This window comes from Lates calcarifer, linkage group LG7_1, assembly GCF_001640805.2.
Source record: "Lates calcarifer isolate ASB-BC8 linkage group LG7_1, TLL_Latcal_v3, whole genome shotgun sequence".
NCBI lineage: Eukaryota > Metazoa > Chordata > Actinopteri > Centropomidae > Lates > Lates calcarifer.
The window spans coordinates 19,368,500-19,391,019 of NC_066839.1; the positions used below are offsets into that span (position 1 = coordinate 19,368,500).

Below are 22,520 nucleotides of genomic sequence, written 5' to 3' on the forward strand. Positions count from 1 at the left end.
ATATTATCTTATCTTATTATCCTATCTTATGATGGTGACGTAGCACTGTCTAACCCGTCACTCCAAAATCTCCTGATGCGTCAGTTGAGTTGAGATCTGGCAATTGCGAAGGCCATAGCATGTGATTTACAGAATTGTCATACTCATCAAAACATTTAGTGAACCCCTGTGCCCTGTGGATGGACGCATGTCATCCTTGAATAGTGTAAAAACAAATCTCCTTTCCTAACCAGAATTCGACTGCACTTACACTATTTTAACACATATAACACATGAAATCATGACAAATAAGCTTAACAATAATAACATGAATATACAAGTTGGGAAAGTTGAGCCATTAAAATAACAGTAAAAAAGGAACTCTGTCTGACGGGTCCAGAGTAACTTAAATTCAGAAATATGTAGTTTCCTGTTATGGGCACTTTTACCTTTTTGAATGTTTGTTAAGTAGAGAATTTTTATTTTTTATATTTTCATTTATTTTTAGATGGTGGAAGGGTTTTAGAAGAAGTTTTGGACCGTGTCAAGAACATAAATCAGGAGCTCTGTTGCGTCTACATGTATGTGGATCTGTCGTGGTGTAATTGTGATGGTGTGTTTTAAACGGTGCTGCGAGGAATTGAGGAAATCCAAAATCAGTCAGCTGGGTCTGTTTATTTAGGTCTGGCCTTTAATTTGTCACCGCTGTATAATCTTTTATCAGTAAGATAGTAATAAAGGTTAGTGTAAATAGGTTCTAAAGTTGAACCAGGGTTAGCTTTTTTGCCAGATGACCCTCTGATTCAGCAGCCCCCACTGTCCACTGGTTAGCAAGGGAAGATGATGCTTTCAGTGTGACTAGCTGGCATCATCAACAACAAGACTCTAACACTATAATATGAAATATCATGAAAATGAAGGTGCAGAGTTCATTAATCCATACAGACTGAATCATAACTTTTACACCTTAGAAAACTTTTGGCTTGATATTCAGTGGCTATTCTCAGCTGTCTTGTTTATTCCTTGTTCCTGATTAAATTGGACTCTGTGGGTGTATTATGTCACTATTCAGATAATTAAGTGGCCATCAATTTGTTTTGTTTGTTACTGCTGGAAAATAATAAGGCCCCTGGTTGAAGAGGTGAGAAGATGCAGGTAGGAAGAGTGTGGGTGTGTTTATGTGTTTTTGTGACAAAGGTAGCTCAGGGACTGACAGCTACACCATACATTCACACCTCTAATTGAGGGCTGTTGCATCACATCATCCAACTGGAGACATAATTATCAAGGCATAGGTGAATGTTTGGATCAGTGTGCATTGAACTTTTGTTTTTAAAAAATATCATGAATCTATGATACTGCTACCACTATCAGGAAAAACAAACATTACAGTGATAAGCACATAAACGATATTACAAATACAGTTGCAGCTCTATTCATCAAAACTATTGTAAGAAAGAATGTATTTTTATTTTATGGTATAAGGTTAATAGCTTAGCAACCTTAGCTTCACAAGTAGAAATTTTAATTCAATTTCCTGATCATTTTTTTGTTCACATCCACTGACTATGTATTTTCATCATTATTCTTGAGCTCAAACGCGCATCAGTCAGTATAAATGCCAATACATGATCATATCACTGTTTATAATGCTACAATGCTGTTTCCAACTGTCTTCATTTTATTAGTCTTTTGCCGTGTCAAGCTGTACTGCCACATTGATAGTTTCTCTGGTTTTGCGTTCATTCAGTAAGCTTTTAACCCTGGACTAAGGTACTGAATGTCACAGCTGAGATGACAGTGGTAATTTCGGTCACTTGCTGATGTTTGCCATCAACAGTGTTAACCATAATCACATCCATGCTCAAGTATTAAATCATAAGCCAAGCTACTGGACAAAAATATGATCTGTTGGTGATGCTAGAGGACAAGTAATAGGATCATCAAACTTATGAGGATTTACTGTCTGATAGTTATGAATTTAACATATTCTACAGGTTTAATGGAGACTTTGACCTGTTGGCGGTACAAGAGGAAAGGTCAGGGAAGGTTAGTTCATTACTAGGACTGTCTGTACAAAATTTCATGACAACGCTTTTAACAATTGTTTACATATTTCCTTCTGGATCAAAGTGGTGGACTGACCACAAACACTGTGGCAGTGACACTGCTGACTCAAGTAGTCAGTTCAGCTTGAGGATTCGGTGTCAAAGATCAGATTGACCAACAGGTAGAAGTAGCTAATTCAGCTAATGCAATTATGAAACACACAGCTGAAATTGCAATCATAGCACTGGGAACTTCAGTTGTGTGCCACTGGGTGTGAGCTCTCTAACAGACCAGCTTTTCTAGTCATATGAAAACATTTTTCAGTGTATGTGTGATGCAAAGAAGATGACTTTTACAGCTTTTGCGAAAACACAATGTGACATCATCCAGTAAGGCACAGTATTAGGCAATAAAATACATGTAAGCATACATCAAGATGCTGTAATTAGTGTGATACTGTGTAATATTGTAAGAGGTGTTCCCAAGTCACATGCGACATACTGAGTCTACAAACCACCCAGAACCACACACACTGAGGGTCACCGTCTGATGAAGCCAACAGAACTGCATCCTCTGCAAAGAGCAAAGAAGCAGTTCTGAGGTTCCCAAACTGGACACTCCTCAGACTCCTCTGTGAAATCCTGTTCATGAAAATCACAAACACAGTCAGTGACATAAGACAACTCTAAAGGAAGCCAACAACTGGTTGTTTGACTTCCCGTTAAGGACATGGACACAGCTCTCACTCCAGGACAGCATGGTTCATACCAACAACCACAGTACAACATGTTCCTGTGCACCCCTCACAAGACACTCTAGCAGATATGGTTGTAAGCATGCATCCATTTTTTTGGAAACTACATTGCTAGATTCTCTGTTTAAGCAGTTAACTCTGAGTTTCTGGGTGCAATGCCTAAGTCAGTTCCTCCCACACTAATGTTGTGTCAGAGACAATAAATGGAGGGGTGACTTTGAAAACACAGAGCCAGATAAATAGGTACATTTCTTTGAAAACATTCTTATTGTAGTAGAGTTTGGGCTCTGTCCTATCTCATCAGTGCCCTCTAGAGGTTGGAAGGGACTTATGTATGCTGATTGTGAGGTACTGTACCGCATTACAAAAGGCAGTGCCACCATGAGAGTCTTCAGGTATTCTTCAGGTATGCTGTTGGCATACCAGTGGAGGAGGAATCAGTGTGGGAACTGTCTGTTCCAGTCAAGACTGCACTAACAGGTTCAGGGAGTTATGATATGTTGAATCTGCCCTGGCAGTCTGCAACCGGGCAATCAAAAGAACCAGAGCTACAGATTAATCTGTGTGTGTGCATGTGTGTATGTGTCTGCTACTGGGGCAAATGACTTGATGCAGTCACTGTGTGTTGCACCTTCACATAAACCCGAGGGGAACACCTCCCTTTGGAAATTCAATGAAATTCAGCAAAGTAATTTCAGCAAAGTAGCACATTAAAGAAACTGGAATTACAATATAAGACTAATATTACAGATGATTAAATATTCTAATGTGTATTCTAATAAAGTCATTGGAGCGTTGATTTATGAAATTACAAATGCTGTTAAAGGAATGTCCCCTCACCAAGTACATATACAGTGTTACTCACATGTCCTCAACCTTGCACTAACTGACACCATAGGGGTTGCTGTGGCAAGTGAGTCACTTTTCTCATGTCTGAATGACATTGCAGTATTTGTTTGAGATTCCTACAAACACATGAAAGTATGGGAGGACAAGAGACACAGATGGCTTGGCATAATTGGTGAAACATGAAGGTGGGCCAAAGACGAGGCCTTGAGGAAAGTATTGGAAGCTTTGCAAAGCCCAACCACGCACTTTACACAGTTGTGATCATTTCTTTCCATGTGATCATGGAAAGAAATTAAAAGGATGTGACTGTAAGACCTGCCATCCAAAGCGAGGCCCTACTATGCTCTCCTAAAGTACAGCTGAGGTTTTCTCAGTATTTTCGAACAGACTTCTCCACTGTGAAGGGTGTGAAGAAGGCAGCAGATGACTCTATTGATCTGGAGGAGCAGGGAAACTGCGATGCCAAATCTCAGACTGCTCTCCCAGAAAAGGAGAAAGAGAAAGCCAGATGAGTTGGCAGATGACAAGCACATTGCTAATGCAGACACTGAAAGTATTCACTGCCAAATAGCAACAAATACTGTGCTGTGTATTGACATCCATGAAGGAGCTTAGCAAATGCATACCACAATTTGATGAACATGCTACTGTTGAGGCGTAGCAGGCTGAACTGATCAGCCTCGCACAACAGTGGGAAAAACTGAAACAGTCATCACTGGAGGAGTACAACACCAGTTACTGTGCCAACTGTTGGTTTAAACATTTGCATCAGCATTCTAGAGGTTTACATGAACAGGGCTGCCTGATCCAGGCCTGAGTTATTGTTTCAGTATGCCCTTGTATGTTACATTGGCTTTCATATCTACTATTTATGACTTTGACTATTTTTTATGACAAATAAATCATGTTATCAGACTACCCGCTTTTTCCTTTTATTTTTCTGTTCTAACAGCTAGACAGACATGTAAGAGTGTTTGGCCTCTACTAAGTGCCAAGTTACTTTGTTCACTTGTTGGCAAAACAACACTGGCCCGATTTCAACCAAACTTAATAAAAAAGTAATGTAAGTACTGTGGCAACATTGTCTTCCTTAATGTATTCCAGTAATGTCATGTGAGAGCTGTAGCTTGTTTGTGCAGGTTCATCCCTCACAGCATGAGCACCATGCAAACCATGAAAACTGCAACACAGGCCCAGTGCTAACGCAGGTACTAACTTTCCCTATTCACACTACTGCAATTCTCTTATGGTTGATCTTGAGAGAGAAAAATCAAGAAGAGAAAACTGCACCAAAATACTATTCTGAGAATCAAAAGATGAACAGATATAATTTCATTTAGTCACTGTGACAAAAACTTAACCTGGTCATTGTTTTGCATTGTCAAAGATGGAATACACACCCACACACACATTGCACATTGCATCATTAGTCACCTTTGCTTGTTAGTTTGTTGTATAATCAGTTTCCTGTTTCTGATTGGACAATTACAGTAATATGACAGAGGTTGACAAATATTAAGGTCCAGTATCATGGCATGTGACCAGGAAAAATCATCACCATTAATGCACTGATGATCTGGAAGATTTATTGGGTATGATATGATACTGTCCTAAGAAAACTGAAATTGTTCATACAGTAAGTAGTTTCTGACTGAAATAATACACAAAAAATTTCCCTATATTGCTAATGATACGAATTGTGTTGAACTGTAGAAACCCAAAACATGGAATCAGAAGTTACGGTCAATAGGACTGATGTTGTGGCTGACATACATCCCTGCTATGAAATAGATAACTTCAATTATGTACTGACGAGCACCCCTTCTGTTATGTGTGTATTACTATATATTTTCCTTGTATTATTGTCTGTTATTACAATATGCGGAAACTTTCTTGTAATAATCTCCATCATTTACTTCAAACAGCTCCACACTCCTACAAACTATCTTATTCTCTCTCTGGCTGTGGCTGACCTGCTTGTTGGGATTGTAGTCTTTCCTTTCAGCATGGCATTCTCTCTCAGCTCATGTCTGTATCATGAAGGTTTATTTTGTAAGGTGCGAAGCAGTTGTGATATATCACTGAGCACATGTTCTATTCTGAACCTATGTTGTATTTCTGTTGACAGGTATTATGCAGTGTGTCAGCCTCTGACATATAGAAGTAAAATAAACCATTGTGTTGTTGTGATCATGATCCTGGTGAGCTGGGGTATTTCTGCTCTAATTGGAATTGGTGTCATAATAGCTGGTTTAAATAATGAAAAATGTGAGGACAGGTGTTTAATTGATGTTCTCATGGCAAACACTATTGGACCTATTTTCTCATTTTACCTTCCAGTGATCATAATGCTCTGTATCTACCTAAAGATTTTCCTTGTTGCACAGAGACAGGCTCGCAGCATCCACAACACAAACTGTCAGAGCACAAAGTCTGGAGCAACTGTCAGTAAGATGGAGAGAAAGGCCACCAAAACTCTGGCTACTGTTATGGGAGTTTTTCTTTTATGTTGGACTCCTTTCTTTTTTTGCATCACCTTTCTGCCTGTTTCTAATAATTCAGTACCAGTTCCTGTGATTGAAACACTTAACTGGCTGACATTGTCAAATTCAATGCTGAATCCATTTATTTATGCTTTCTTTTACAGTTGGTTCAGATCAGCGTTTAGAATGATCATTTCTGGAAAAATATTTCAAGGTGATTTTGCCAACTCAAAACTGCATTAATGTTACAGTTACATGTAAATAATATTACAGTAAATGTAGACATATTAAAACTGAATATATTTAGACAGAAATTGCCAAAGTTTACTGGACTGTTCCTTAGCATCAACTTTTGTCAATAGAAATATAAACTATATATATAATGTATAATTGTCTAAGGGCAGTGTTAGTGTTAAATCTTTGTAACTTCTTTCTGTTAATGTATTGTAAACCCAACTTAAGGCTCTTGGTATACTCTCTTGGCAGCCTGCATTTTACACACAAATCTGGCTGAGGCTTAAATGCTAATACATTATACGTAGGCTTTAGTAATGTTTACATAGTGATGCAGATGGCTTAAATCATTTGCTATAGTTGGGCTTGATGTCTAGAGTGTACTGCCTTTCAGTCCAATTGGTCTGGGTAGGAGCATGTTAGCTTCTTGGTTGACAATGTGCTAGGGTTCGAAAACATTTTAGCGAATCTGAAACTAGTTTTTAATCTACTAGCTCGATTTAAATCCATTTGAAGTTTTGCATAACAACTGAAAGCGAATAAAGATTTACAACAAGTAAAAGTAAATTTGACTGAGATCTGTAATCACTTTTTGTTGCCTAAGAAGGCAGAAACAGTTTGGAATTCAGTTTCAGTTCAATTCCATTTTAATTTGTGTTGCACCAAAACACAACTTACATTATCTCAAGAGAGTTAACAGAGTGAGGTCAAGACCTTGTAGTACTATAGAGAGAAGCCCAACTGTTCCCACAATGGACAAGCACTTGGCAAAAGTGGAAAAACTCCCTTTTAACAGGGAGAAACCTCTATAACATGCATCCAGAATTAAATTACTCCAAGGCAAACTCTTCCTTGGCTTCCTTTCTTGACACCTAGACACCTAATGGTTCTCAAGGTAGTGCCCTCATAACACCCCCCAATCATTAGATGTGAATGTCTTTTATAATGTCAGGTGCCATAGTTTCCTCGAGCCTCAGCTGATACAAGGGCCAGCCTGTTAAGTCTGGTGTTATTTATTATTCTCTCTGCCAACTCTGCACAGACCAGTCGTTGAGAATTGCTGATCTGATGTCAAATGCAACAACTATAAATACACTATACATGTACACATATACACAGAATAAGCGAGAATAAGCGAATAATCAAATAATAATATAATAATAAATAACAATATAATCAAAGAAGTAACGTGTAATGCAGCAATTAATTTTCTCCCTCTTTATGTTAAGCACCATAAAAATTTGAGATGGATAAATAAAACGAATACAATGCTTGCCTGTCATTTTACAATTCAGACATAAATAACGTATGTGACCAACTGACAATACAATGCATTAAAGCAAGCTCATGAAACATGCCTCTATAAACTGTTACAAGTGTGAAACATAACAGTAACAATACAATGTAGCAATTTAATTCCTTTAAATAAAAACTATTAAATTTATGTTCACAGTTGCAGAAATCTACTGCTCTTAAGCTTTACAACATGTGCAATGTTATTCATATGAACAAATCAAATAATGAAATGCCCTGTTTTTCTTGCATTGCAACATAAATCACACCTCTAATGGTAATGTATGAAATCAAAATTTCTATACCTCATTTCAAAATGTAGGACACAAACCCTCCTTTCTACCATGCTCTCTAGCTTATCTTATGCTTCCCAGTTTGGACTGAGCTGAATCATAAAATAATGTGTCTTTCAGGACATATGAGCAAGATAAACAGCCAGTAGAGTTTAATACCTAACTTTTGCCTTACCTTCCATGAAGAAAAAAAAAAAAACAAAGAGAGAGAGAGAGAGAGAGAAAGAGAGAATCCCAAAATGCACCAGGAAAGCCATAAGGGGCACTATAGCACTTCATCATCTGGCATTATAAACCAATTAAATAATCACTGCATAAGGAAATATCCAAATAATTTGGCAATAATTTGTTATTATTAGTAGTAATATTGTCATCATTATTATTATTTTATTATTATTGCTCCTATCACTACCACTGATAATACTAGTATTACTGGATCTATGATGGCACTATTACTGGTGATTAACAATTCTGCTAAAATGAAAGGATTAAAAAATGGATTTAAAAGATTAATTTCATCTACAGTACAACATGTTGCTCTAGCTCTGATGTCATCAAGATGAACATCTGATTGGACGAGTAAAGATGGTATTAACTATGGTAATGAGAAAGGTTGATAAAAATCAAGATTATGCACAGTCACACAGTAAAGAAGAACTGTCTGGAGCATTTCAAAGGTAGGACATGAACTGAAAATCTTTCTTTTTCTTCTAGAGACTTAACATTGTAGATATGCATTTATGTCGGGAAAAATATTTTTAAAATAACCACAGATTTTTAATTTTTTTAATATTGTTAATCATGGATGTAAACTGATTTGCAGGAGCCCAGAAACATGGCACCAGAAGTCACTGACAACCATACTGATAAAATGCATCCATGTTATGAAATAGATAAGGTCTCTAACACACTGATATACACACGCTCTGCAATATGTGTTTTTTTAAACATTTTCCTTGGCTCATTATCTGTTGTAATTGTTTGTGGAAACCTTCTTGTAATAATCTCCATCATTTACTTCAAACAGCTCCACACTCCTACAAACTATCTTATTCTCTCTCTGGCTGTGGCTGACCTGCTTGTTGGTGTTCTAGTCTTTCCTTTCAGCATGGAATTCACTGTAAGCTCTTGTCTGTATTATGAAGATATATTTTGTAAAGTACGTGGCTACTTTGATGTAACGCTGAGCACAGCTTCCATTTTGAATTTATGTTGTATTTCTATTGACAGATATTATGCAGTGTGTCAGCCTCTGACATATAGAACTGAGATAAATGTTCACAGTGCTGCAGTCATGATCCTGGTAACATGGAGTGTTTCCATCGTAGTTGCCACTGGCTTTTTAGTTGCAGGATTAAACCATGAAAAATGTGGAGAAATGTGTTTTATCGAGGTTCAACTTGCACATATTTTGGGACCTATTTTCTCATTTTACCTTCCAGTGATCATAATGCTCTGTATCTACCTAAAGATTTTCCTTGTGGCACAGAGACAGGCTCGCAGCATCCACAACACAAACTGTCAGAGCACAAAGTCTGGAGCAACTGTCAGTAAGATGGAGAGAAAGGCCACCAAAACTCTGGCTACTGTTCTGGGAGTTTTTCTGATGTGTTGGCTTCCTTTCTTCCTCTGTTTTACCTTTCAGCTTTTGAATCATGTGTCAGTGCCAGTTGCAGTGTTTGAAACTCTTAACTGGCTTGCACTGTCCAATTCAATGCTCAATCCATTTATTTATGCCTTATTTTACAGCTGGTTCAGATCAGCTTTCAGAATGATCATATCAGGAAAAATATTTCAGGGTGATTTTTCTAACACAAAACTGTCCTGACTTATTGTTTGGTGTGCTCTAACAGCCTACTGACTTGCAAATATTACCAACACTGGCACCACACACAGCTGTGACAGTGTTGATGTTTTGGATGATATCTTTGTGCAGGTAAAGTGGCTGAGACACAAACACTGGTGCATTATAAGAAGCTGTTCATGTTTACAGTCATGTAAATGGAAAACATTTTTCTTGCATTATTTACAGTAGTGGCACAATTGTGTAAATAGGATGTGAACATTGTGAAATACAGTTTAATAAGTTGCATGCAACATTTCTAACTTCTGGAACATATTTCATATTACACTTAAAGTCCCAGCAGCTTTTCTGTAGTGTATCAAATTATGGCATGTTCTCTATTTGCTTGTTTTAACACTTTTTTAAAAATGTAATGCTTCTGTTGAATGCATCATTCAGCCCAAGATGCCAAATGTTATGGCTTCATTAAAACATGAGTTTGAAAACTCAACCTGTCCAGTGCATCATTTTACAGTTAGGCAATGCACTTGAGTGCTAAATTAGAGCCTCTCCCCTCATCTCAAAATAGAGAGAAAAATAAATAAATAAATAAAAAAAAAAACAGAAAAAGTACAATGCTATATTTACAGTCATGTAAATGAAGAACTGTATTTACATCAGTGGCACTATTGTGGAAATAAGATGAACACTGTGAAAGCCTGTTTAATAAATTGCATGCAGCATTTCTAACTTCTGGAACTTATTCACTATTATATCTATTATATGATATTTATATAATGCATCTATTGAGGCCACTATTCAGCCCATAATGCCAAGTGTTATGGCTTCATTAAAATGAGATGGAAAACTCAACCTGTTGTGTGCATCAGTTTATGGACATTTACCTAAAATTCAGAAAGTGTACAGTTTGCAAGATAGAAGATCTGAATTTTTTATTAAAAGTTATTCAAAGTTATACATACTGTCCATATTTACATAGATAGGGTTCTTGTCAGTACTTAAATCCCTTGCATGCTGTCACAGCTATGGTTAGAGCAAAGAATATATAAAGCTACATATAGATATAAAGTCGTCATTAAAGTCATTGCAATATGTCATAAAAATCCCAGGTTACACTGGTACATTAGATGTTCATATGACTACTATTACTACTTCTAATATAGTTGAGTCAAGTTTTATTTATTAACAAAAGAAACACTAAATACATAAAGTTAACCTTTTTCAGAATTTACACTGCCTCACACCGTACTTTTTGAAATACAGTGTGGAGAATATAGTGTACTCTCCTAAAGAACCACATGTGCGTCTCACATGAATAGATTATCATATAATCTATGACGATGCATAAGTACCCCTGCACTTGACTATTATCATTCCTCACACTTTTCCCACCCTATGTCTCCTGTCACAGCTATGGTTGGAGCAAGTTTCTTTACACCATGAAAGCTTACTGCTTTAGTTTAAACTGGGCATCAGAATGGGAAAGAAAGGTTATTTAAGTGACTTTGAATGTGGCATGGTTTGGTGCCAGACCAGTTGGTCTGTGTATTTCAGAATCTGCTAATCTACAGGGATTTTTCCACACAACCATCTCTGTCAATCCAAATAGTGATAGTATTGATACCAACATTGGTATTGGTAACGGATTAATACTTTAGTTTCAGCTTCTGTCCTCTACATTCAGTATGTTGCTCCCGTTTCATCATCACGTAACTCGTAGGTGCTGAACAGACACCTTGATACTGCTGTAAAAGAAAAACAGCTGTGTGTGTAGGAAGGCTATCTGCTATTGTGACAACACCAATTTATACAAACACATGAAAATCCACAATTCTGAGCTACAAAAGAAATTAAGAGAGGATGAGGAAAATCCCCCAGACAGACCCAGAGCCTGATAAAAAAAGACATCACTGGCAGAGTCCTTCTGCAGAGAGGCAAATATTCAGGTAACCCATGTTGCTCTGACTTTGATGTCATTAAGATGAAAAATCTGTCATCTGATTTCATAAATAAAGATGGTATTAATTATGGTAATGAGAAAGGGGTTGATAAATAAAGTATTTCTGATTCTGATAAAAAAAAAAGTCACATAGTGAAGAAGAACTGTTTCATTTCAAAGGTAGGACATGAACTGGAAATATTTTTTTCTTCTGCAGAATTATTTTTTGGTTATGCATTCATGCAGGGAAAATACTTAGAATTAAACACAGATCTTTTACGTTTTTATTATTATTAGTCATGAACGTAAACTGATTTGCAGGAACCCAGATACATGGCACCAGTTTCCTTTCCTAAGGTGGAGTATCTGAGTTGTTGTTTATTGAACTTTTGGATTAGTAACTGACTGGATGATCCACCCCATTACTATCTTCCTGCACAACACCACCTCAGCTCCTACAGCACTAGCATCAGTCTCTAGCGCAGCTAGTAATGAAGCATGTCACAGAAGAAACTTCATGCTTTCAAATGCATGCTGACACTCAGGTGTCGAAAGAAAACTGACCTTTGGACTGGACAGCAATGTTAAGAGGTGCACAACAGAGGAAAAGTTACAATAGAAACATCTGTAGTAGCAGGTTATACCTAAGAATCTTCGCAGGGTGGACCTACTGATGGGAACAGGAAACTCAGAGATAGCTGTCACTTTGGCCTCCACAGGGACACACCTGACCCTGACCTACCTGTCTTCTTAGATAGATAACTTTGCTGAACTTGCATGTAGCCTGTTTTGAAGTAAGAAAGCTTGATCCAGAGGATTAAATACCTGCTGAAGATAAGCATTACAGTTTGTTAAGCCAGCCATGTTCAGCAACCTCTGGAAAGTGGCTGGAGCATTACACATACCAAAAGCCATGACAGTATATTTCAGGAAGTGATCTGGTGTCACAAATGCAGAAATCTTAGAAGCTCTGTTGGTTAAAGGAACCTGCCAGTATCCCTTGAATAAGTGTAACTTATTGACATTAACTGTTCCTAAGTTGTCAATACAATCTTCCATCCTAGGCAATGGATAAGAATAAGTGATTGTGACAGCATTACCCTTGCAGTAATCTGTGACAAAGGGAAGGGAACCATCAGATTCCTCCTCTAACAAACAGAGAGAGCTCTATGGACTAGCATTAGGCATGGCTAAACCATGCTATAACAAATACTCAGCCTCTTTTCTTATGAGTGCTTGCTTAACTGGATTTCTTCTGTGTCTGCAGTTTCGCCTGGTCACTGGCTGTGACTCTGCCTATGCTCGCATGTTGACGGATTTCTGTGCTAGCTTATCATTGCCTCACCTCCTCTTTCAATGTATCTGACATAAAGAAAATGATTAAATACAAAAATGAATAAATGATAAAAATAATTAAATGATTTAAATGACAAAGTTTCCATGCAATGAATCTTAAAAGAACAAAAAGAATATACCTCACAACCTTCTTGTCAGCACACACTTGTGGAGACCTCCTCCCTCTTTCATTCTGTTGTTTTTATTTCTTTCTTTATTCCTGTCAAAGCAGGCTTAGAGCAGCCCATGTGAGGCTATATAGCAGCCTTTTTTTTTAATCCTGTTCCAAAAATAAATGCATTGAACAAATATAACAAATATAAATTGCATAAACTTCAGCAGCAGTGAGAGGTATATCACTGTGCAGGGAGACACCTTTGATGGGGACTGGACTGAAATGAGGGTTGTAACAGTGTTAATGTTGCAAACTGTCATAATGATTTAAAAAGTTGATCTCATCTACAGTACAGCATGTTGCCCTAGATCTGATGTCATCAAGATGAAAAGTCTAGCATCTGATTGGACGTTTAAAGATGGTATCAACCATGATAAAGAGAAAGGGGTTGATAAATAGATAATGCACAGTCTCACAGTAAGGAAGAACTGTCTTGAGCATTTCAAAGGTAGGACATGAACTGAAAATCTTTTTTCAAAATTCTGAATAATTATTATTGTAGTTATGCATTTCTGCAGGAAAAAATATTTAAAATAAACACATACATTACATTTTTATTATTGTTAATCATGGATGTAAACTGATTTGCAGGAGCCCAGAAATATGGCACCAGAAGTCACTGACAACCGCACTGATAAAATGCATCCATGTTATGAAATAGATAAGGTCTCTAACACACTGATATACACCCGCGCTGCAATATGTTTTTTTTTTTTTAACATTTTCCTTGGCTCATTATCTGTTGTAACAGTTTGTGGAAACCTTCTTGTAATAATCTCCATCATTTACTTCAAACAGCTCCACACTCCTACAAACTATCTTATTCTCTCTCTGGCTGTGGCTGACCTGCTTGTTGGTGTTCTAGTCTTTCCTTTCAGCATGGAATTCACTGTAAGCTCTTGTCTGTATTATGAAGATATATTTTGTAAAGTACGTGTCTACTTTGATGTAACACTGAGCACAGCTTCCATTTTGAATTTATGTTGTATTTCTATTGACAGATATTATGCAGTGTGTCAGCCTCTGACATATAGAACTGAGATAAATGCTCACAGTGCTGCAGTCATGATCCTGGTAACATGGAGTGTTTCCATCCTAGTTGCCACTGGCTTTTTAGTTGCAGGATTAAACCATGAAAAATGTGGAGAAATGTGTTTTATCGAGGTTCAACTTGCAAATATTTTGGGACCTATTTTCTCATTTTACCTTCCAGTGATCATAATGCTCTGTATCTACCTAAAGATTTTCCTTGTTGCACAGAGACAGGCTCTCAGCATCCACAACACAAACTGTCAGAGCACAAAGTCTGGAGCAACTGTCAGTAAGATGGAGAGAAAGGCCACCAAAACTCTGGCTACTGTTATGGGAGTTTTTCTGATGTGTTGGCTTCCTTACTTCCTCTGTTATACCTTTCAGCTTTTGAGTCATGTGTCAGTGCCAGTTGCAGTGTTTGAAACTCTTAGCTGGGTTGCACTGTTCAATTCAATGTTCAATCCCTTTATTTATGCCTTATTTTACAGCTGGTTCAGATCAGCTTTCAGAATGATCATATCAGGAAAAATATTTCAGGGTGATTTTTCTAACACAAAACTGTCTTGACTTATTGTTTGGTGTGCTCTAACAGCCTACTGACTTGCAAATATTACCAACACTGGCACCACACACAGCTGTGACAGTGTTGATGTTTTGGATGATATCTTTGTGCAGGTAAAGTGGCTGAGACACAAACACTGGTGCATTATAAGCAGCTGTTCATGTTTACAATTATGTAAATGGAAAACATTTTTCTTGCATTATTTACAGTAGTGGCACAATTGTGTAAATAGGATGTGAACATTGTGAAATACAGTTTAATAAGTTGCATGCAACATTTCTAACTTCTGGAACATATTTCATATTACACTTAAAGTCCCAGCAGCTTTTCTGTAGTGTATCAAATTATGGCATGTTCTCTATTTGCTTGTTTTAACACTTTTTTAAAAATGTAATGCTTCTGTTGAATGCATCATTCAGCCCAAGATGCCAAATGTTATGGCTTCATTAAAACATGAGTTTGAAAACTCAACCTGTCCAGTGCATCATTTTACAGTTAGGCAATGCACTTGAGTGCTAAATTAGAGCCTCTCCCCTCATCTCAAAATAGAGAGAAAAATAAATAAATAAATAAAAAAAAAACAGAAAAAGTACAATGCTATATTTACAGTCATGTAAATGAAGAACTGTATTTACATCAGTGGCACTATTGTGGAAATAAGATGAACACTGTGAAAGCCTGTTTAATAAATTGCATGCAGCATTTCTAACTTCTGGAACTTATTCACTATTATATCTATTATATGATATTTATATAATGCATCTATTGAGGCCACTATTCAGCCCATAATGCCAAGTGTTATGGCTTCATTAAAATGGGATGGAAAACTCAACCTGTTGTGTGCATCAGTTTATGGACATTTACCTAAAATTCAGAAAGTGTACAGTTTGAAAGATAGAAGATCTGAATTTTTTATTAAAAGTTATTCAAAGTTATACATACTGTCCATATTTACATAGATAGGGTTCTTGTCAGTACCTAAATCCCTTGCATGCTGTCACAGCTATGGTTGGAGCAAAGAATATATAAAGCTACATATAGATATAAAGTCGTCATTAAAGTCATCGAAATATGTCATAAAAATCCCAGGTTATACTGGTACATTAGATGTTCATATGACTACTATTACTACTTCTAATATAGTTGAGTCAAGTTTTATTTATTAACAAAAGAAACACTAAATACGTAAAGTTAACCTTTTTCAGAATTTACACTGCCTCACACCGTACTTTTTGAAATACAGTGTGGAGAATATAGTGTACTCTCCTAAAGAACCACATGTGCGTCTCACATGAATAGATTATCATATAATCTATGACGATGCATAAGTACCCCTGCACGTGACTATTATCATTCCTCACACTTTTCCCACCCTATGTCTCCTGTCACAGCTATGGTTGGAGCAAGTTTCTTTACACCATGAAAGTTTACTGCTTTAGTTTAAACTGGGCATCAGAATGGGAAAGAAAGGTTATTTAAGTGACTCTGAATGTGGCATGGTTTGGTGCCAGACCAGTTGGTCTGTGTATTTCAGAATCTGCTAATCTACAGGGATTTTTCCACACAACCATCTCTATCAATCCAAATAGTGATAGTATTGATAGCAGGTTATACCTAAGAATCTTCGCAGGGTGCACCTAGTGATGGGAACAGGAAACTCAGAGATAGCTGTCACTTTGGCCTCCACAGGGACACACCTGACCCTGACCTACCTGTCTTCTTAGATAGATAACTTTGCTGAACTTGCATGTAGCCTGTTTTGAAGTAAGAAAGCTTGATCCAGAGGATTAAATACCTGCTGAAGATAAGCATTACAGTTTGTTAAGCCAGCCATGTTCAGCAACCTCTGGAAAGTGGCTGGAGCATTACACATACCAAAAGCCATGACAGTATATTTCAGGAAGTGATCTGGTGTCACAAATGCAGAAATCTTAGAAGCTCTGTTGGTTAAAGGAACCTGCCAGTATCCCTTGAATAAGTGTAACTTATTGACATTAACTGTTCCTAAGTTGTCAATACAATCTTCCATCCTAGGCAATGGATAAGAATAAGTGATTGTGACAGCATTACCCTTGCAGTAATCTGTGACAAAGGGAAGGGAACCATCAGATTCCTCCTCTAACAAACAGAGAGAGCTCTATGGACTAGCATTAGGCATGGCTAAACCATGCTATAACAAATACTCAGCCTCTTTTCTTATGAGTGCTTGCTTAACTGGATTTCTTCTGTGTCTGCAGTTTCGCCTGGTCACTGGCTGTGACTCTGCCTATGCTCGCATGTTGACGGATTTCTGTGCTAGCTTATCATTGCCTCACCTCCTCTTTCAATGTATCTGACATAAAGAAAATGATTAAATACAAAAATGAATAAATGATAAAAATAATTAAATGATTTAAATGACAAAGTTTCCATGCAATGAATCTTAAAAGAACAAAAAGAATATACCTCACAACCTTCTTGTCAGCACACACTTGTAGAGACCTCCTCCCTCTTTCATTCTGTTGTTTTTATTTCTTTCTTTATTCCTGTCAAAGCAGGCTTAGAGCAGCCCATGTGAGGCTATATAGCAGCCTTTTTTTTTTTTATCCTGTTCCAAAAATAAATGCATTGAACAAATATAACAAATATAAATTGCATAAACTTCAGCAGCAGTGAGAGGTATATCACTGTGCAGGGAGACACCTTTGATGGGGACTGGACTGAAATGAGGGTTGTAACAGTGTTAATGTTGCAAACTGTCATAATGATTTAAAAAGTTGATCTCATCTACAGTACAGCATGTTGCTCTAGATCTGATGTCATCAAGATGAAAAGTCTAGCATCTGATTGGATGTTTAAAGATGGTATCAACCATGATAAGGAGAAAGGGGTTGATAAAAAGATAATGCACAGTCTCACAGTAAGGAAGAACTGTCTTGAGCATTTCAAAGGTAGGACATGAACTGAAAATCTTTTTTCAAAATTCTGGATAATTATTATTGTAGTTATGCATTTCTGCAGGAAAAAATATTAAAAATAAGCACATACATTACATTTTTATTATTGTTAATCATGGATGTAAACTGATTTGCAGGAGCCCAGAAACATGGCACCAGAAGTAACTGACAACCGCACTGATAAAATACATCCATGTTATCAAATAGATAAGGTCTCTAACACACTGATATACACCCGTGCTGCAATATGTTTTTTTTTTTTTAACATTTTCCTTGGCTCATTATCTGTTGTAACAGTTTGTGGAAACCTTCTTGTAATAATCTCCATCACTTACTTCAAACAGCTCCACACTCCTACAAACTATCTTATTCTCTCTCTGGCTGTGGCTGACCTGCTTGTTGGTGTTCTAGACTTTCCTTTCAGCATGGAATTCACTGTAAGCTCTTGTCTGTATTATGAAGATATATTTTGTAAAGTACGTGGCTACTTTGATGTAACACTGAGCGTAGCTTCCATTTTGAATTTATGTTGTATTTCTATTGACAGATATTATGCAGTGTGTCAGCCTCTAACATATAGAACTGAGATAAATGTTCACAGTGCTGCAGTCATGATCCTGGTAACATGGAGTGTTTCCATCCTAGTTGCCACTGGCTTTTTAGTTGCAGGATTAAACCATGAAAAATGTGGAGAAATGTGTTTTATCGAGGTTCAACTTGCAAATATTTTGGGACCTATTTTCTCATTTTACCTTCCAATGATCATAATGCTCTGTATCTACCTAAAGATTTTCCTTGTGGCACAGAGACAGGCTCGCAGCATCCACAACACAAACTGTCAGAGCACAAAGTCTGGAGCAACTGTCAGTAAGATAGAGAGAAAGGCCACTAAAACTCTGGCTACTGTTATGGGAGTTTTTCTGATGTGTTGGCTTCCTTTCTTCCTCTGTTTTACCTTTCAGCTTTTGAATCATGTGTCAGTGCCAGTTGCAGTGTTTGAAACTTTTAGCTGGGTTGCACTGTCCAATTCATTGTTCAATCCCTTTATTTATGCCTTATTTTACAGCTGGTTCAGATCAGCTTTCAGAATGATCATATCAGGAAAAATATTTCAGGGTGATTTTTCTAACACAAAACTGTTTTGACTTATTGTTTGGAGTGCTCTAACAGCCTACTGACTTGCAAATATTACCAACACTGGCACCACACACAGCTGTGACAGTGTTGATGTGTTGGATGATATCTGTGTGCAGGTAAAGTGGCTGAGATACAAACACTGGTGCATTATAAGCAGCTGTTCATGTTTACAGTCATGTAAATGGAAAACATTTTTCTTGCATTATTTACAGTAGTGGCACAATTGTGTAAATAGGATGTGAACATTGTGAAATACAGTTTAATAAGTTGCATGCAACATTTCTAACTTCTGGAACATATTTCATATTACACTTAAAGTCCCAGCAGCTTTTCTGTAGTGTATCAAATTATGGCATGTTCTCTATTTGCTTGTTTTAACACTTTTTTAAAAATGTAATGCTTCTGTTGAATGCATCATTCAGCCCAAGATGCCAAATGTTATGGCTTCATTAAAACATGAGTTTGAAAACTCAACCTGTCCAGTGCATCATTTTACAGTTAGGCAATGCACTTGAGTGCTAAATTAGAGCCTCTCCCCTCATCTCAAAATAGAGAGAAAAATAAATAAATAAATAAATAAAAAACAGAAAAAGTACAATGCTATATTTACAGTCATGTAAATGAAGAACTGTATTTACATCAGTGGCACTATTGTGGAAATAAGATGAACACTGTGAAAACCTGTTTAATAAATTGCATGCAGCATTTCTAACTTCTGGAACTTATTCACTATTATATCTATTATATGATATTTATATAATGCATCTATTGAGGCCACTATTCAGCCCATAATGCCAAGTGTTATGGCTTCATTAAAATGAGATGGAAAACTCAACCTGTTGTGTGCATCAGTTTATGGACATTTACCTAAAATTCAGAAAGTGTACAGTTTGCAAGATAGAAGATCTGAATTTTTTATTAAAAGTTATTCAAAGTTATACATACTGTCCATATTTACATAGATAGGGTTCTTGTCAGTACCTAACTCCCTTGCATGCTGTCACAGCTATGGTTGGAGCAAAGAATATATAAAGCTACATATAGATATAAAGTCATCATTAAAGTCATTGAAATATGTCATAAAAATCCCAGGTTATACTGGTACATTAGATGTTCATATGACTACTATTACTACTTCTAATATAGTTGAGTCAAGTTTTATTTATTAACAAAAGAAACACTAAATACATAAAGTTAACCTTTTTCAGAATTTACACTGCCTCACACCGTACTTTTTGAAATACAGTGTGGAGAATATAGTGTACTCTCCTAAAGAACCACACATGTGCGTCTCACATGAATAGATTATCATATAATCTATGACGATGCATAAGTACCCCTGCACTTGACTATTATCATTCCTCACACTTTTCCCACCCTATGTCTCCTGTCACAGCTATGGTTGGAGCAAGTTTCTTTACACCATGAAAGCTTACTGCTTTAGTTTAAACTGGGCATCAGAATGGGAAAGAAAGGTTATTTAAGTGACTTTGAATGTGGCATAGTTTGGTGCCAGACCAGTTGGTCTGTGTATTTCAGAATCTGCTAATCTACAGGGATTTTTCCACACAACCATCTCTGTCAATCCAAATAGTGATAGTATTGATACCAACATTGGTATTGGTAACGGATTAATACTTTAGTTTCAGCTTCTGTCCTCTACATTCAGTATGTTGCTCCCGTTTCATCATCACGTAACTCGTAGGTGCTGAACAGACACCTTGATACTGCTGTAAAAGAAAAACAGCTGTGTGTGTAGGAAGGCTATCTGCTATTGTGACAACACCAATTTATACAAACACATGAAAATCCACAATTCTGAGCTACAAAAGAAATGAAGAGAGGAGGAGGAAAATCCCCCAGACAGACCCAGAGCCTGATAAAAAAAGACGTCACTGGCAGAGTCCTTCTGCAGAGAGGCAAATATTCAGGTAACCCATGTTGCTCTGACTTTGATGTCATTAAGATGAAAAATCTGTCATCTGATTTCATAAATAAAGATGGTATTAATTATGGTAATGAGAAAGGGGTTGATAAATAAAGTATTTCTGATTCTGATAAAAAAAAAAAAGTGAAGAAGAACTGTTTCATTTCAAAGGTAGGACATGAACTGAAAATATTTTTTTCTTCTGCAGAATTATTAGGGAAAATACTTAGAATTAAACACAGATCTTTTACATTTTTATTATGATTAGTCATGAACGTAAACTGATTTGCAGGAACCCAGATACATGGCACCAGTTTCCTTTCCTAAGGTGGAGTATCTGAGTTGTTGTTTATTGAACTTTTGGATTAGTAACTGACTAGATGATCCACCCCATTACTATCTTCCTGCACAACACCACCTCAGCTCCTACAGCACTAGCTTCAGTCTCTAGCGCAGCTAGTAATGAAACATGTCACAGAAGAAACTTCATGCTTTCAAATGCATGCTGACACTCAGGTGTCGAAAGAAAACTGACCTTTGGACTGGACAGCAATGTTAAGAGGTGCACAACAGAGGAAAAGTTACAATAGAAACATCTGTAGTAGCAGGTTATACCTAAGAATCTTCGCAGGGTGGACCTACTGATGGGAACAGGAAACTCAGAGATAGCTGTCACTTTGGCCTCCACAGGGACACACCTGACCCTGACCTACCTGTCTTCTTAGATAGATAACTTTGCTGAACTTGCATATAGCCTGTTTTGAAGTAAGAAAGCTTGATCCAGAGGATTAAATACCTGCTGAAGATAAGCATTACAGTTTGGGGTGGGGGTGATTTTACAGAACCTTGTACCCCGCCCTGAGAAGGAGGCCATGGAGAAATACATACGGGAATCTCTCGCTGCCAGCCTCATTTGGCCGTCCTCCTCCCCTGTGGGAGGGGGTTTCTTCTTCGTCAAAAAGAAGGATGGAACACTTTGCCCTATATTACCATTAAGAACAAGTATCCACTCCCCCTCATCGACTTGGCTTTTGCTCCGCTCCACCAGGCCTCCATCTTCACTAAGTTGGATCTGAGGAATGCTTACCACCTGGTCCGCATACGTGAGGGTGACGGGTGGAAGACGGCGTTCAAGACACCTTTGGGTCACTTCGAGTACCTGGTTATGCCTTTTGGCCTCACCAATGCCCCCGCTGTTTTCCAGGCGCTCATAAATGACGTGCTCAGAGACATGTTAACTCAGTATGTCTTTGTTTACCTGGATGATATACTGATTTTTTCTCGCACCCCATTGGAGCATTACCACCACGTCAGGTCTGTTCTCCAGAGACTATGAGAACAAACTGTTTGTCAAGGCAGAGAAGTGCCACTTTCACACTCAATCTGTCAGTTTTTTAGGTCCTATTGTGGAGAGGGGCCAGATGCGTCCAGACCCAGCTAAGATGCAGGCAGTGGTGGGGTGGCCCCGACCAGAGACCCACAAGCAACTCCAGAGGTTTTTGGGTTTTGCCAATTTCTACCGCCGATTTATTTGGGATTACAGCAAGGTAGCTGCACCCTTAACTAGGCTAACCTCTACTTCTCTCCCTTTTCTCCAGAAGCTGAGTCAGCCTTTTCTAGCCTCAAGTCTAGTTTCACCTCTGCACCAGTTCTAGTGCACCCAGACCCATCCAAGCAGTTTGTTGTTGAGGTGGATGCCTCTGAGACGGGGGTCGGGGCAGTTCTCTCGCAATGCTTGG

General features: G+C 37.6%; 4 protein-coding genes across 4 annotated transcripts; all 4 read left to right on the forward strand.

The window, feature by feature from the left end:
• The first annotated feature begins 5,460 nt into the window (after positions 1-5,460).
• Positions 5,461-6,357, forward strand: LOC108895786 (trace amine-associated receptor 1-like). The gene is made up of 2 exons (XM_051072082.1): positions 5,461-5,683; positions 5,756-6,357. Exons 1-2 carry the CDS (start codon positions 5,461-5,463, stop codon positions 6,355-6,357), a joined length of 825 nt encoding a protein of 274 aa, XP_050928039.1.
• Positions 6,358-8,805: 2,448 nt separating this feature from the next.
• On the forward strand, positions 8,806-9,762 carry LOC108895776 (trace amine-associated receptor 1-like). Its single transcript, XM_018694701.2, has one exon. The coding sequence runs from the start codon at positions 8,806-8,808 to the stop codon at positions 9,760-9,762; it is 957 nt and encodes a 318-aa protein (XP_018550217.2).
• Positions 9,763-13,902: 4,140 nt separating this feature from the next.
• On the forward strand, positions 13,903-14,786 carry LOC108895777 (trace amine-associated receptor 1-like; the record flags this gene model as incomplete). The annotated part of the gene is given in 2 exon segments (XM_018694703.2): positions 13,903-13,917; positions 13,920-14,786. Coding segments are annotated over 2 exon segments (882 nt in total), but the record flags the coding sequence as incomplete, so codon positions are not given.
• Positions 14,787-17,978: 3,192 nt separating this feature from the next.
• Positions 17,979-18,862, forward strand: LOC108895778 (trace amine-associated receptor 1-like; the record flags this gene model as incomplete). The annotated part of the gene is given in 2 exon segments (XM_018694704.2): positions 17,979-17,993; positions 17,996-18,862. Coding segments are annotated over 2 exon segments (882 nt in total), but the record flags the coding sequence as incomplete, so codon positions are not given.
• Between the last annotated feature and the right edge of the window lie 3,658 nt (positions 18,863-22,520).